Source organism: Linepithema humile, chromosome 4 (genome assembly GCF_040581485.1).
Source record: "Linepithema humile isolate Giens D197 chromosome 4, Lhum_UNIL_v1.0, whole genome shotgun sequence".
Classification (NCBI taxonomy): domain Eukaryota; kingdom Metazoa; phylum Arthropoda; class Insecta; order Hymenoptera; family Formicidae; genus Linepithema; species Linepithema humile.
Window position 1 is genome coordinate 27,288,394 of NC_090131.1, and position 18,151 is coordinate 27,306,544.

Genomic DNA, 18,151 nt, shown 5'->3' on the forward strand with positions numbered 1-18,151 from the left:
TTTGTCAAACGCATCGTTCCATTGAAGGGGAGAGGAAAGTAAAATACCAAATAAATTTAAGATGCATTGCAGGCGCTCATCTGTTATTATCAAAAATATCCTGATTTGAGGTATGTATACACTTACGAATAACATCAATAAGACACGTGGATAAAAATAAAGAGAATTTTACAATTATTTATATTATTTTATAAATAATCATTTATACTTATATATACATATAATATATATGTCATTTACATAAATAATATCACATTATCGAAGTTAAATCGACGTGAAAAGAGTGACAATATCTTATGCTAAGATGTACGCTACAGCATTACGTTCTACATTAACACGAAACATCTGTCTTTGTAACATTCGCAGACTTGAATCTACAATAAACTCGACATATTTGTTTCGATTTGATCAGATCATATGAAATAATTACGCATAATGTTTCGATAAAGAATGAAGAGAATTTACAGGTAAGAATGTTTTTGTTTTATTGGAAAATGAGTGTCGTTGCAACTTGTGCGTATTGCGACACGCAATGTCGAAAGCGTGTACACGCGATATGCTGTCAAAACGCATGACACGTGTTAATCGTTAACGCCCATGAAACTCCAAGGTAATCAGTTCTACTTGATTTCAGAGCTGGCTTTGAATCCGTATTGAATACTCTACGCGAATATATGTTTTAAATAATCAATTTAATTTATACTACTCTATATATAATGCTGTCATATTTCAAGATAATTATCTATTATGATATTTGCGTACTTAGCAACAATTGGCATATTGTTATTTTTAGGTTTTTAACAAAAGCGTCGAATAGCAAAAAATTAAATTTATTGAATAAAATATAAAAATATTTTAATCTACTTCCAAATTTTACGTTTTTTAAAAATGACACTTTATTTTATTTCATTATGTTTCCAATATCAATAATCCTGCATTAGAGAGATTATAGTTATAGAATTACAGTTTTGATATTGGAAATGCGATATTGTAAAATCAAAAAACAGGACGTGATTAATATATGTATTATTTGCGCTCCAATAGATTGGTATAATATATCAGAAAACTTTTGGGAATGTGATCAATGAGTGTGTGTATGTGTATGACGAGAATGCATTGCGGAAAAATTTATGAGTCGGATCGCAGCGTTGGCTGACTTATTAAGTTATCGCGATATGCTACGGCGATATTTCTGACATATTTACTCTATCGGTGTCGCGAATTATGTATTTGTAGCTCTTGCGAAACGTGGAATGCCAGCATCCGAGGATTATGAGGTTACGCGAAATTCGTTTGACAAACGCGTAAAGTATATATCACGATGATAGTGTCATGTATTTTCCAGAAATGTCTATATTTTCTACGTTCGTTGGACATATATAAGGGCTTTTGAATTAATCATGAGTCAAAGTTACAAACACTCGTTTCAATCTTCGTCAAAGAAGAATTCACAAATCACGACCCCTCGGATCTTCAGATTGTCGGACCTTGATTGAATAATTGATTACGGCGCCATTATCCTCTGTCATCCATCCCGTAATGATCATTAACGACGTTGCGTCGTTTGCAAACGCGGGCCGACAAAAATAGTCGAAATCAGTCTTCTCGAAGATCTCGAGTTGCAGAAACCTGAGATGAGATTCACGCTGGTCGCTGCTCGTTGTCATCGCGAATGTTCCACATCGTCATGGACAGTTCCTCGCGTGGACAGTTCCCGGACTCGTGATTCTCGGCTACGGTCGATCTTCCGGGAAATTTGAGATCCTTTAGCCCGGGCAACCACTTTAGGAACCTCCACCACTTCTTTTCGGAAGCGTTGGCATTGGGCATTTTCACGCTCTTGTATCTCGTTCTCTTCGACCACGTTGTATCCTGATTTCTGCGGATCGAACGATCCCTCCCACGATGGCCCTCGCACCTGTTATGCCCGCTGATCGGCTGCAGGTTGTTCTTTGTCACTGCGATATCGTTGTTGTTTCGTGTTTCTTTGGTGTGTTCTTTGCGCATCGAATTGGCCCTGACGTCCGGAATATCAATCGACTTCGGTAGATTTTCCGGATTGTTTATGGCCTGCTTTTGGCTATCCTCGCCGGAATTTCCGGAGCCCTCCATACTTTCTGGCATTACACAGGATGCACCACCGGTTCCTGCTGTCCTTGAGTTGCAAGGACCGACCGTCCTTTGTTGAGATCGCGACAAGCTGGAATAAGATCGTTGCTCGTTACGCGCTGGCAATCCAGGAAGTCTGCAGCTCTTCGATAATGTCTCCTATAACAGATTAAATTAGATTTGTTTCACAATTTATAATTCAAGATTTATAAGATTTATAAGATAAGATTTATTTCATTTTCTCTATAGCAGAGCAATAATCGAGAAACTACTTTATTTTAAAAAGATCAATTTATAAGATTTGAAAATCAACTTTATAATTGTGTGTATTATTTACTGTCGCTTGCAGGATATTCATTTAATAATACATTTTATTAAATTTTTAAGTTGCATTGATTTTTTTAATATTGTTTCCTAAAATTAAAAAATAACCATTAATTTCATTTTAGTTCTTTATAATTTTAATGAAAATATGTAACCAATTATTTGATAAAAATATCAATAAAAATTTGATTTTTTTTTGCTTTAGATAACAATTTACATTTTTATTTCACTTACCATAAACGCCATGCGAAATTTGTTCGACATGATGTTATAAAGTATTGGGTTGATCGTCGTCGATACGTAATATAAAACGCCTGAGACGTAGGTTATAAGAAGATAAAGATACTCCATCCATGGACCATTTGACGTCATATGATCCTCTGTATTAGTTCCATATATAGCAATCAATCGTTGCACGTGAAATGGAGCCCAACAAATGAAGAATGCTATCACGACTGCGACTGCAACAATTAGTAAATATTTCATATAATTTTATAAAATAAAAATGTCGTCACTTAACTATATCTTATATCCTTGTTAACTCGAAGAAAATCTATACATTAGCATTAGTTTCCCTTTTTATTCCTCTTTTTATAGTGAATTATTATTGAAAACACACATCAGATCGATTGTATGTAAATATACGTGTGTAATGAATTTATAATAGTAAATAATTTTTAAAATGCGTGTGTCTTAGTCACGTCAACTAGAAAAAGATTAATAGTGTAATAAATCAAGTGTCACGATTGAAAAGACACAAAGGTATAGATAGAACAGCATGTTTAAAAATTCCACCCATATGCGTACCAATACGTACTACATAAATATAAATGACATGAAAAATATGGTAAAAAAATTTTTTTTTATTAAAACCGATAGTATTGATAGATTTTATTCAGATATATATTTATGCAAGGTTATAAGAGACTTTTTTATCGTGAGCGAATATGAAATAACGTAAACATCAATTAAAATATGGCTTTAAATATCGGATATTACGCAAAATGTTTACTTCATCGAAGTAATATGACCTAGGATAGATGTAATAATAACACGGGAAAATTCCATTGTAATGTAAAGCTCCGATAAATCTCAAGATCGATCATAATGAAATTCCATTATGATTCATATGAATAAATATTAATAGCTCTTAATACTTTGACGAAATATATATATAGTAAGAATATGGAGCAAAATAATATTTAGTGCGATTTTTGGATTTTCCCGATCTCCGCGACTTCCTTTGTGTAAATTAAGTTTAGGATTTTAAACCGCTTAATTATCACATGAAAGAAAACCTTTATGCGATGAATGATATTTAACCGTAATTATTCTTATCGGATGTTATTATATCCTATTACATCTATGTAATTGTCTATTGTACACTTATTATCTTGGGCAATTACAGCGTTATGCAATTTTGCAAAAAAGTTTTGCAAAAAAGAAGCGTAACTTCTCTTCTTTTCGTTTCACATCTTTGAATTATTACAAATATTATACAACGGTAAATAAAAACGTCATCAATATATAAAATCCAGATGTGTATATGCTAAACACAATATTCTTTTTGTAGAAAGTAATTTTTGTTGTATGAAATCAATATTTGATTTATGAAATTGATTTGTTTTATGTTTATGTAACAAATAATACTTCTGTTTTATAAAATCTGTTTAAGTGAAATTTTGAGAGGAAGAAAGAGTAAAACAGAAATATCTGAAGTCATCTGAAGTGACCTGAGTGACCTAAATGACCCAGTTTTATTTTGACGGTGCTATTTACTTCCTGTTTTTTACATAAATCAGAAGATTCTGATAATATATCTTCTTACTTCTTATATATTTCCTGTATTTTTGTTTGCGTCAAACTCAAATTTGAATACAGCTTGTATTAGCTTATATTTCGTAATAATTATATTTCAATAAGTAAATGTATGAACATAAAGTTTATAAACATTAGATATTTTCTATCAGAATTATCTGCATCTTCCATAAATCAGGAGTCAAAAAGTGGAACATACTTAATGACGTGATCAATTTTACTTGCTCGCTCGCGGATGTGGTTTTTTCTTCTAAAAGAAAAGAGCACTGAGTAATAAATGCTCGGCGCCGTTTATATAATACTTTATGATAAATGCACGTTCTTGTTTCTGGCTGAATCGATTATTCCCAACGGCTCACAAGGCTCAATGTGAGGTCTTATCATGAGTAACTAAAGTTGCGGTAAGTTTTGCATTTGCAACTAGTAACGGTATGAGGTAACGTGTCGTAAGGAAGCACATGTGCTGAACGACTAAGCTTATTAAACCTGTATATAGAGAGTTTACATTGTCAACACGATATGAATGGTATTGCGCTGCAGACTGCATGACTGCGCAGTGCCCTTCAACAGGCACTTTACTTTGAATATTCGTTAGTTTGCTGCAAATATTCACCACGTGAAGTGCCACATGAAAACATTTAAAGTCAATCTTGATAGATAATATTACATAAGACAAGATGTAGTAAATTGCACTTTTAGAATAAGTGTGAAAAAAATAACGCGTGTGCATTCTTGGAGCACAATAAAATCTTATCTGTATAGTCGTGATCGTTTTACTGTGACTGAAGTGAGCAACGGACATTTGTTATGGTATAAACAGCGTGCATATCTAATGTGAAATTGATCAACAAATACTTCGACGGAAAAAAGAGGCCATATTTTTGCCGAGTCATGTGTGATTTTCCTCGTAATGACGCGTATAAAACGATGTTCATTGTTAACAAGTATAATTCCAAAACTGAATGCTTAACATTTGAACTTGCAAATTATGCAAATTGTACTTATAATTACATCAAACTGTATTTAACGTTGAACCACACATTGAAAGCTGCAGAAAGAAATAAAATAATAGATATAGAATAAAAGATTAATAGGTACAATATTAAATCATGTGATTCAAATTGTCAGTTTTATTGTAAATTTTGAAGAAAATTCTATTTAATAATAATTATTAGTTATAATAAATATTCTTATGTTATTATGACATATTTATCATAAAATCAATAATTTCGACTAAATTACTTAACATGATTTATAGAATTTTGCATTTAGCGTCACATTATTTATCGACGAATGCAACGAACTGCTGTTAATCAAATCGCATACATAGTATACAACACGTGCAAGTATTATGCAAAAATATGTAATTTGCGATGTTGACACACAAGCACAGACTATATCGCCAGATAAATTGTTATTTTCCTACTCCAGACTCATTAGAGTTATTATTATTATGATTATCATGATGAAGAGTGATTAATTTGATTTGATAAAATGATTGAAGATGTTGTGCATATGCGTTTGTATTATTTCCCTTATTTCTGTCCGTATTAATGGACGGCTAATTATTTCATCAAGATTTCAAGAGTCATTAAAGTCAATCATATCCGTCGCATTAGATTTTTTTTTTCATTCAAAAGGATTATTAATCCCTGACGCGCATTTATATCAACGCAAACAATAATAGCGGTCCTTTATGATGGATCGATTGTCGTAAGAAAACGCGTTCTTTATTACGTGCAACCTACGCTACACGTACGAATAATAAAAAAAATACTACTGAGAAAAATCCGTAAGGCCGAGAAAGCACATTCACTCACGACGTAAAGACACTTCGATGATGGAGTAAGATTTGTAAAAATACAATTCATCTCCTCTCCCGCTTTTTTGCCCAAATAATTTAGACCTGTCGTCACATGTTTTGTTTTTACCTCGGAGAGATTGATTGAAAGCAAACACTCTCATTTTTGAGATTTCATTTTGATTGAGTTTCTCTGTTATGTGTATATGCCACTATTGACATAATTTTCCGCATAATTTTTATTAAAACATTAATATGAATCGAGGATACGAATGCACATATCGCTTATTTGCTGCAACAGTGACATAACTCAAAAATCACGATTTTCCAGAAAACGAGTTTTAAATCGTCATAATTTGATAAAAACATCTTTTTGAAATGCCATCTTGGTATAATAACATCGTAATGGAACAAAAGTATAATATCGTCATTCAGTGCCATAAATTCTCACTTATCCTTAAAGCAACCCCTATTCTGACTTTTAATGCAAAATTTGAATTATGTCATTGCAGTAAATGAGCGATACGTATGTAAAAATCAACAAAAATTAGCATATATATTAAATTGATATCGGACCACGTGCCAACGATGTATTTGTCAAAAATGTTTGCTGTACCAATTTATATTGAAAGAAAGATATAGTGTAAAATATAAAAAAAATAAAATATCTTATTAGCAAATTATTGTTTTTATTTAAGGACTTACATTTCTAGATTAAACATTATTTTGAAGCTAATTGAGAAAACTAAATATTTTGTTTAATCAAATGGACACCTAATCACTTAAATTACTAGAATTGAACAAAGTTTGTCAAAAGTCTACGTGAGATATCTTGGAAAAACATCTATGGCTTCAAGTATCCTCCCTTTCGTTTTTACAGCTGATGGTAATCCTTCTCTTTCGCGTATTTTTCCGCGATCCATCCTTTTCATTATTAATCAGAATTCAACGACGATTTATCTCATGAATAAAGGTTTTTTTGACAACACTCTTGTAATTTTCAGTCAATGATTAACACGAAAAAGGATGTGCGTTGAATATTCCAATATAAATATATAAATATTTCGCTCTGGTGATCGGAAAAATATCACGCATTTTGCATCAACAATAATGAGTTACATTACATAAACCGCAATAAGCTTTTGAAAATAATATTTTTTAATTCAAAAATTTTAGCATATTATTGACATTACTAACATAAATATCGAAATATTTTATTTATAAAAAAACATTTTTTTTTACCTTTTTTGCGTATCTAAATAAATAATTCTTTTATTTGTTATTAAAAACATTATTTTTCTATTTGTTATTAAAAAGATTCAATAATATGTGCTACTGAGAATTTATTAATATCCTAGACTAAAACGATTAATCTATGCCTATTCATGGAAATTCAATCAATCAATCGACGATATAAGTATTTATAACTCGTGTCAGTAGAATGGATTTGCTATCGTACGATCAGATCTAATATCCAAATTACAGTCGATTAGAGAGCAAGATTAGATATTTGACTTCTGTGCAATAAGCTTATCAGTAATAAAACGCGTTCTTATCGAAGGTTAATGTTTGTTCTAGGTAAAATACTAATCGTAATAAATATATGTATAAATATATGTATAAAGCAATCTTGTTTTTGTTTTAATTATTATATTTCAAACCTTTTCAAACGAACCATTAATATTAATTTAACAGATTTAATAGATTGAAATTTACAATTATTACATGAATGCAATTTGGCTTTTTTGCGGATATTGCAGTTATTAATTATTAATTCCGTTTTAATTAAATATTTAAATTAAAAATGTTATTGAAAAGTTTATAAATCGAAATATTGAATTGTAAAAGCTTCCCATGCTCTTGTTAGGATTATAGAGCGATGAAAAGTTCTGTGCGTGCTATTTTACGGAGCGTTTCATCGACAAACTGTAATCGCGTGAGTTTGTCCTGAATAATTACGGAACAATCTTGGCCGCTGTCAAATCAATATTTTATCTTGACCGCATATGTGCCCGTATTTATAGCGATACTAAATCATTGCAGAAATGTACGTCCTCGAATACATGGCTAATAGAATTAGTTTATAGTATAGTGCAGAATTCGCATCTTGTGTGGGCATGTAATGCCTTAATGTAACACATGCGTCACCGATGCAGTTCTATCGATCATCGGCGATGATTCTCTACAAGAGAATAGCCGTGCTTTCCGATAATTACTGCTGACGGTAGGAATACTTCGAGCAACTTCGACAGAGAGTTACTCGAGTAACTTTCATCGAAGAGAAAAAACTTAGAGACAAAACGAGCAAGCAAAAACTCGACAAAGCAAATTTTCATTGTATATCCATCCGATTTGACACTTTGACGGCTCCTGATCGATATACGTGAAAACGATCGTCGCTGGGAGATGTAATCGCTATTTAATTAGATATACATTTAACGCGATAGCTAACTTTTATCGTGACCGTCGGACGAGAGCTGGTTCTTCTCGTGATCGACGGCAAAATGGAAAAGTTAATTGGCCGCGCGAAACTTTCGGCGCTCGTATTGATAAAATTTATCATTTCTCGCTCAGCGTGTGTCTTTATTCATTAACTGCGAATTGATCACTGCTAAGTGTTATCTCATTCGGATGATAATCCATCATTCGATTATAGGACACTTATGTTGCGCTTAATGAGAAGGTTACGTGTTCAAGGACATGCAATTAATATAATTGCACTTATATGTTGTTAGATATTATATTACAGACGGCATTCTATCAAATATGATAATTAAACATTTCGGCGTAACATGAAATATCTATGAATATAAAATTAAAAATATAATACTTACGAAAAGTTAAAATATAAATATTATATTTCAATTCGAGAATCACGATAAATTCTATTTAATATTTTAATAAAAAGCTGTTGTGTAAAATAGCTTAAAATTTCAAAATATTATGAGCTAACTCGTCAGAAAATACCTTGCACGTCATATCTCGACTGTCCACATTTTTCCCAATATCTCCACTTCCTACAATAAGTCAGTTCAGTTTCAACTTTTTCGTGGGAAAACGTGACTGATGTAATTTCCCAGAGAATCGTTATCTTTAATGTTTCATAACGTAACAGCAAGAAAAAAAAATTAAATTTGTCCTCAATTGTCCGTCGTCATATATGTTTTTCATGTTATTCACGTATGATTATAGTGCTGTCACGTTGATTGCTTTATTTATTCGGACTTGACGAAGAAAAGTTAGAATGATTAAAGTATATTCAAACAAGATTAAAGCAATCATGGAACACGTGTGTACTTCCGAGCACTTGTAATTTTCCAAGTAATTCAAGCGGCTCGCGAACTTCGAGCTCGAAAGTTAAATCGTTTGCTCTTTTCATTTGGAAACATTCGGAGGCGAATCACTCGCCATAAAGTAAAAGAAACTCACAAGATCAACTCAAAGACAGCGATATTTAAAACATGGAAAAAACATATGAAAAATTAATTATATTAATTAACAGTTGGAAAGGAAATTGATGCTGAATCACTGATGGATTCAAAGTCGCAGTTACTGCTTTAATCCCACGCTGTATTTAAGAGAAATTGTGTGTAAATGAATGCATTTGGACGTGTCATATACAATGAAGTGTCATTACATTCGTTTACACACAACTAATTTTGAAGAATTGTCGGTACGTCGACTCGGTAGACCAAATTCAGCGGAATGCTACTTAAATCCACTCGGTCGCTCTCAGCGATAACTTGAGGTCGTAAACTGCACATAATCCGCACGGGGGGATATCACGCTAATTGAACATTAAGTTCCCGTTACATCGCGATGGAAATATAAAATGCACGCCAGGAAAATAAAAAGTAAGAATAAGAATTTTACGATCTTTCTGCGTAGAGAAAGTAATTCTCATCAATGTGTTGCGTTTAAATTAATTTATACTACTAATAAATTATTTAATATGTTAAAACATGGATAAATAAACAACATTAACTTTCCTCAATCTAACAGCTTAAAAAGCCAACACGTGTTTGTCAGACGAAATCTTTTAATATTTGTAAAACATTGTAAAACATTGTTTTATACACAACTGTATAATATGTCATGATAAAAACATATAAAAACAGCATAAGCATTCGCGGAACGCTAAACATAGAAGATCCATTCTTGCCGCACTTTGTTACATTAATTTGTTACGTCACTTTTTCACCGAGTTGTAGAGTTTTAAAAATCCAGCGCGCGCTCATGAATGATAGATGAAGCTTGCATGTGTGCGTAGGTGTGTCGCGAGTACGCGTGGCTTGCGTACGCGTAGCGTGAGTAAGATGTTATGTAACTATTACGGTACTATACGATCAGCTGGTCAGCTGATCAGTAGTGGTAAAATTTTTCGTCGCGACGCGAAGGTCATGTCACTGCTTTTCGAGTAGTCTTAGATCAGTATCATTCATGATGTCGTCGCGAAAAGTCGATATCCGCGCACGGAGTGTTATGAATTTGGTAGCTGAGGAAGCTTTTGTTCTCAACCCGCAATATCATCAATTACATCTCAGGTAATTGTTTCCTATTTACACAAAAATCATCGATCAATCGATAATAATAAAATTTAATCTAAAAAGAATGCGAAATAGTCGCTGACCAGCGCGTCGAATTTATAGGTTAGAACGATGATATTACACATTTTTAGTAAGGATAAATAAGAAAAGTATCATCAACACGCCGCTTTTTGAGCAAGGCATTGCTTGTTCAAAAATGTATTTGCATAATAAAGACAGTATAAGAATCTTAGCGAATTCTATTTTGAAATAATATTTACCAAATTTTGACGAAAATAAACAATTGCCAGTTTTATACACAAAATACCGCACGTAGCTTTTTATTTTTAGAGTCCGAATAAACATAAATATTAATCGATTATTGTCCATAAAAATAAGCAGAAATTCAGTAATTATTTATTAATAATTAATAAATTGAGCTATTAACTTTTGCGCTCAATCTATCATGCAAACGATTCCCATGAAATATTTAATTACACGAGGTTGAAGCGATAGTATCGATCCCATAAAAATAACCCGATATGAATTTCCTGTTCAAGTTTACACATTCCATATAGAGATGCACTTTCTATGATCTGTTTGCGCATAGAAGTAACGCAATACACAACACCATAAATGTGTACCATTTCATTTATGTGTCGTACAAAATAATTGCAAATGTTTGTTTAGCTGTACAGATCTGTATTATAGATATTTAAAAAAAACAAAAAAAAAAACAATTGCGTATTTTTCTTTTTGTTCTATGCACTATTTACGCGCACGGTTGATTTATATTAAATTTACCGACTTGTATAAAAATTTAATAAATAATTTTGAACGGGAAAAGCTTTTTTATTAAATACGTATAACGTTGTTCTTTTTCACAACGAAACAAAAGCAGTTCTATATTGATATAAGTTCGTCTTGTACGGATAAAAATTAAAAAATGGAAATAAATATTTGTTATTCTACTCGCATGCAAAATGCTTGTCAAAATTTTGCTCCATCGAACGTTAAATGCACTTATGATGAAACTCATCATGAATGATAAATTTATTTTGTATACTGCATCGCATAAAAAGCGAGTATGCTTTCGGCATTTAATGTTAATCGAGTGACATTTGTATTAATCGTGAATAATTCAAGGCAAGGTTTAGTAGTAGTAGCTAAGCTGGTATACACAATGGAAACTTTTGCCGTAGTCGAAGTGGGTGCATACATTTAAAGCATGAAGAAACCGCGCATAATTAATCAGTTCTTTCGTTCGACGGTAATATTCCATATTGCATAAAACAAAACCACATCCTGATATGATTGTACTTATTTATTTGCAGGCTTTGCAGGAGAACTTACTTATTGTTAATAATAATGTGATATTGATAGAATTTTTAAACAATTTTTTCTATTGTATATATGAAATTTTTTGCTATACATTTCGCTATATATTTATTGCGCACTTTTAATTTTCTATTAATTTCTGTCTTTATCTGTCAATTTTTCTACAAAAAAGAACAACAATTTGTTTCCGGAACGACGAGCAGTTAATTGATTTTATCACGGTACACTGACTTTTATCATGAGATAGTAATGTGCATTTTTAAGAACAAGTGAATGCGTCCGGTTATTACGTGTCGGGATTGTAATGTCGCGATAGCGATTGCGGTTTGTTGAATCGTTAAGCACATTTGCATAAAAACAAAAAGTGATTAATAAACGCTTACAATTTTGCCTATAATTTTTTATATTATTTTTTATCACGCAAATTGTATCGATAATTGATTGTATATCTTTATTGAATTCTGAACTTTATGCAAAAAAACTCCATTTTATTGATTCGCCGCCGAAGTGTCTGCTGTTTGCTCGTAAACACTTGTTTCAAGTATCAACAATCTAATTTTTCAAAATAAATAAACAATCAGCTAATGGACGGTTCGGAAATCAGTGTGCTGTTTACCTAATTGCTCTATTATTTAGTTACTTTAAAAAATTAAATTCCAACAGAACGAAAAATAGAAGAAACTTGGCAAAAGCTCACCTAGCATTTTCAACACTCTTCTCGACGGCCTTCCGGGATAATGTCTGCAATTCCTCATCGATTCGGTTCTGCCCAGGACGGGTTTCATCATGTTGGACTTTCGCAGCTTTAGGCCGATCAGCACGTAGAGAAACGTGATCAGGCACATCGGTATCACGAAGAACAGGAACGTGGACAGCTCGAAGGAGTGATTAACGATAATTCTCTTGACCGTGCACATCACCATGTCTCGATGCCGGCTGTGCCTGACCACGCCAAACTGCAGTGCCTGCGGTAATGCGAACAGGAAAGCCACCAGCCATATCATCAGAATCAGCTTGATCGCGCGTGACAAATTCGACAGAGTTTGCGAGAGAAACGGATGACAGATCGCCACGTAACGTTCGACGGTGAACGCGACGATGGTGAGCACCGACGCGTTCGTCGACGTCTCCGAGGCGAGACCGCGTAGCACGCAGAAGCCTTCGCCGAAGATGTATGGGAATTTGCACCAAACCATGTACATTTCCGCTGGCAGGCCCGACACCAGTAGCAACAGGTCGGATACGGCCAGACTGAAGAGATAATAATTGGTGGCGGTATGCATAGACTTGTTGCGCGCAATCACGATGCACGTGCTGACGTTGCCGACGATGCCCGTGATGAAGATCAGCGCGTAGATCACGGTCACCGGTACCACCACGTAGAGAGAGTCCCGATATGAGCCGGGTGACATGACGGAGGACCTCAGCCCGTCCGCGTACGTATCGTTGAAGTAGCGCTCGGAAGACGTCACGGTGTCATTGTGATCACTTCCCGAGCAGGTGATACCCGACAGGATCGAAGCCACTGTGGGCGCCATATCGCGATGTTCACTTTGCATTCTCGAAAAGTCTTATCGACATTCTGTAGCGGCACCTCGGATGTGGATACAATTTATTATTTTTCGATGGTTCGAAATTGGAGCGCTTTTTCTTCTTTGTCGATGAAGTTGTTTCCTTAATGGCTTGGCTCCGTACAAAGTGAGTTAATGGAACTTCCATTCATTCTGCTGCTCAGTTTTCTTCTTTTTCGTCTTCAGCGAAGTTTTCCTTTTTTTCTCTTGTAGAATTGGTTCCTTATAAAAGATGGAAGCTAGTGAAATTTGCCTCTTTATCCGATTCAATCCTGAATGCAATCTCCGAAGAGCAAAGTTATGGAACCAAAGTGCACACAGATTTATCTTTGTTAAAGCTACGAAACTTTCTGCAGCTCTCTTTTCCGAAAAGCGTACTTCAATCGGTCGCTGTCTTGTTATCACTTGATTATCGAAGTTTGTATTAGTTCAAGAGTTCAAAATTCGCGAAACGTTCTGCGAATTGAATGAAAAACAAAAGAAACGCCACAACACAGTTTTTTTTAAACACCAGACCGAGTCTCTTCTTTTTTATTTTTCTAACCACGGAATGTTTTCTGTTTAAGCTCCTCATCTATGTCGACGATTGACGGCACGCGGTGGTTTCACTCGGATAATTTTGCACGGCGATACCAGCATGTCCCATAGTTTGTTTTCCCCGAACTGCACTGTTTGTTCACGAAGAAGAAGACTACTCGTCATGAACTGTTCCGGACGCCGTCCGAATCACTACTGCCGATGCCGCGACGCATCGGAGGACGCCGGCCATCCAGTAGGTTCAGCGCTGGCGCGCCGACACCTCTCGACGCCACGAATCCTCGAATCTCGGCGGAATTTCTCTGTTTTTTCTACCTACTCTTTTTCTCCGACAATTGAAAGGCAGCAAAGGTAAGATTTTTTTTCTCTCTCTTTGAGTCACAGTTTCGCGGATCGATAAACATAGTTGTTTTTTACGGCGACAGTTATCCGCAGCCAAAATATTCCACAGTTTACGCCGTCAAGTTTACGCCGCCATCATCCCTTAGATTGGGTTATTCATATATTTATGTATTTGCCCAGTAGTTTCGATCCTTTTTGTCAATATTACCTTTAACTTTATATCGCTCTATGCATTTATATTTCTACAATTTTGTTCCGAAAAAAAGTGTCAATTTATGCAAATGCGCTTATTTCGAATCTCAATTTAAATATAATGAAAATGTTTGTTTTTATTTGCGTATCACATTTCGAGCGTTTAAAGGGATTCAATTTTCATAGAATTTTATACTGTTGCGCATCTTTTGAATGATGTAATTAACCAAGCGTTCAAAAATGTTAACGTACGAATGATTACTCAGCAAAATTACACAATCGACATATCGTAGTAAACTTTGTGAGAGAATTGTTCACTTGCTTCGGTCAATCATTTCGGCTTTCTTCTGCAGTATTGCTTCTGCAAACTGCAATTAGCGGCGTCAATTTCCAATGACAGCATATTTACGCTATTCTCTATTTTCCCAATTCAATTTGCATTTTTTATTTTTTTATTTTTTGTAATCTTTTAATAAACGTTACGACGTTCCATGTTACATAAATATATCATAAATTTTTATATTTTTCGATCTTTATTCATATCGTTTTAGATATAAAATATCTTATTAAAGAAAAATAAAAATCCTATGTATACAATGCACAGTAATAAAATCAGGACAAAATAATCTTAAAAAAAAGACTCCGTCTCGCGTATTTAAAGCAGATTAATCATATTTTGTGAAATACGTGAGAAAGAAACATGGCATGCAATTATCTAATAGCGACGAGCCGCTTGCGCTTTGTTGTATAATTTAAAATCACACTCGTTCGCCTCAATGCAAATTTAAATTGTATAAAGTTCATGAATGTAAAACTTGTGCGTGAATTGTATGTTTTGCACGAGACTGAGATATACACAATATTTAACTCAACTACTTCAACTGATTTATAACGCATTTTAAAGTGTTTTAACTAAAAGAGAACGAAGTTAGTTTGAAATTACAACGCTAAACGAAACAGACTCGTTACTACTAAGTGTTTAATTTATTTATCTCAAACTTAATTTGCGATAGTAATATTAGATTACTGTACGTGTTGAGACAAATTATTCCCTCTCACGCTTAGATAATAATGTCATAGGGTTTGGGCGTCTTGTCTGGGGCATCTACGATAATACTATTAAAGTGACGCATGAAGAGTGCTTTTGCGATTTGCAACAACCTTGAAGTCGCGAAACAAGCCTGTCGGGGACGCACGTGCAGCACGTCGACCCCTGTCAATTCGATGCCCCAGTCGCTTGTTTTCAGACACTGTACCACACTCTTGTCGATCCACTTTTGCTTTACCTTTGCCTCCTTACTTCGTCGTTACGAGCAGTCAATTATCTTCCTTATTTTATCCGCGGTTTCTGTTCCGAAGTGTCGGTTGTTTACCTTCGCTTTAACATTTAAGAGCGTACCGGTGCTGTTGTTTTCGTCGGGAGATTGTTTATCGTGTCAGTACACTTAAGTGCGGCTTGTCGAATGCAAAATTGACCGGTAATGTAAATTGAGTAACCAGACCGGTAAATTGAGCGGTAATGTTGCATGGTACACGGTGCACGGATTGACAAGTCCTTAGGCTTTGAGTCGCACTTCAATTGGCGAACTATGCGATTAATATCTTAGTCATGTACACGTGCACCATTCCTTGCCATCCCTTTGTAGCTTAAGTTGAAAGCGACGTCGGTCCATCTGATCCATTACATGATCCATTACATCACTGATGGACAATGCTTAATGTTAAATGTCGGTACGCGGAACGTAAATTGAGGCGAAAAAGTAACCCAGTGAGAAATACAGGTCGAAGAAACATCTAATAGACATCTAATGGACGTTTGGCGTAGGCGTATTTCGACCTGTCATTCCTCACTGAGAAAAGAGACGAACATTTGTTAGATACTTGAAGAAAAATATTAAAAGGGAAAAACAAAGTAAAAAAACAGTAAAAGGAGTAGAGAATATAACATAAGAATACAAATTAAATATTTTGATCCGATTTCTGGACTCTCTTCAGTCTAATAGTGATGTCGTCTTTAAGGTTTCCACCCTAAGGATCAGTAATAACCATTACATTGAAGAGGGTCCAGAAATTGGGGACCGAAATATTTCAATTGTATTTGTATTCTTTTATTATATTCTCTATTCTTTTTATAATAAATTATTTTTTACGCGCCTCCTTTCTACTAGTTCTTCTTGATCTTTTTACTCTTTTAATGTATTTTAAAAAAGATTGCATCGATAAAAATTTATAGAGTGGAAGCTATTTCGATCACGTGATTATTTCAATCAAAATGAAAGCTAAAAGCAATCGCAATTTAAAACTGAATAGATTTATTAAATTCAACAGACTTAACAGATTTATTAAATAAACAAGAAAGAGAGTTAAACATAAAAAATAATAATATTAATTAAAATTGCTTAATCATAATACGTCTTTGCATTGCTAGCTTTGCAGCTGATCAAAAAACTAATGCGCAATAGCTCCATTATTTATTTTGATGAAAATAAACTCGCAATTGAAATAGCTCCGATATCTTCTGTATTTAATAACGCAATTAAATGGGGTGATTTGTCTTTTCACGCATGACTCATCAAAGCTCTACGGCGTTAAAGCCGCAGATAGGAGATCCCCTTTCAACGCACGAAAGAAAATTATGTTTTTGTGCAGAGTTTGGTTATTTGGCGAGAACTCTCGAGAACGCGAATACAATGATTATGAAATCAGGAATTAAAACAGCAGAGTTTGACTTCTATCATTTCCTGATATATCGATAAATATTTATGTTCACAGAAATAAATTTACGTGATCGGATTTCCTTCATTTGTATTACAATTACTTATGGCGCGTGGTCAAAGCGCTAAATGTATACTTATTTTCTGAGCGGCAGATAAACAAAAAATAAATAGGAGATAAGTGGAAAATAGAGCCGGCGAAAAATAATAAATTGATCATTGATCTATTTCGGCATATATCGCGCGGAAACGTCTGCGCGAAAAAAAGATTTGTGACAATATTTTTTCATTTATATGGAGATCGGTGTAAAAATATGTTATATGTATATATCAAGTTCAAAGTGTGTACGGAAACACATGGTCGATAGAGAATTATCTCGGCGATATCACATTTCACGCCTCCGACATTTATATGCAGATTCGCGATATCCGAGATTGCGAGAAAATGTTGTTTTAGTGCTGTGATAACAAAACGTCTTGCTTCCTTTACGGTAAATGCATGAGTTATGTACACAATGGCGACAAATAAAAAAAAAATAATAACATTTCCTTTATCGCGAACGACACTGTTTGGAAATTAACTTTACCGGCAAATACGTGACTTAATTAACCGATTGACATCGATATCATTCCGTGGGCTATAACTTTCTCAATTTAGTATTATTAATTAAGGATACCACTAAACCGCAGATCTGCAGCCCCACCCAATTAATGCATTTCGCAGCGATTGCAGATAACCGTCGAAATTCTGTTAATTTAACAACCGGAATATCTCCTGCAGTCGAATACGCTTTTCCTTTTACCTTGCACAATTAGAGAAATCATTAATTCAAGAAATATTACGCCGTCTTTGTCTCAGAGGTGTAATTATCTTAGAGC

General features: G+C 34.2%; 1 protein-coding gene across 1 annotated transcript; it reads right to left on the minus strand.

The window, feature by feature from the left end:
* Positions 1-55: 55 nt before the first annotated feature.
* LOC105675032 (pyrokinin-1 receptor-like) lies at positions 56-14,389 on the minus strand. The gene is made up of 3 exons (XM_012371799.2): positions 12,614-14,389; positions 2,668-2,894; positions 56-2,268 (listed from the first exon to the last, which is right to left on the minus strand). Exons 1-3 carry the CDS (start codon positions 13,473-13,475, stop codon positions 1,642-1,644), a joined length of 1,716 nt encoding a protein of 571 aa, XP_012227222.1. The 5' UTR covers positions 13,476-14,389; the 3' UTR covers positions 56-1,641.
* Between the last annotated feature and the right edge of the window lie 3,762 nt (positions 14,390-18,151).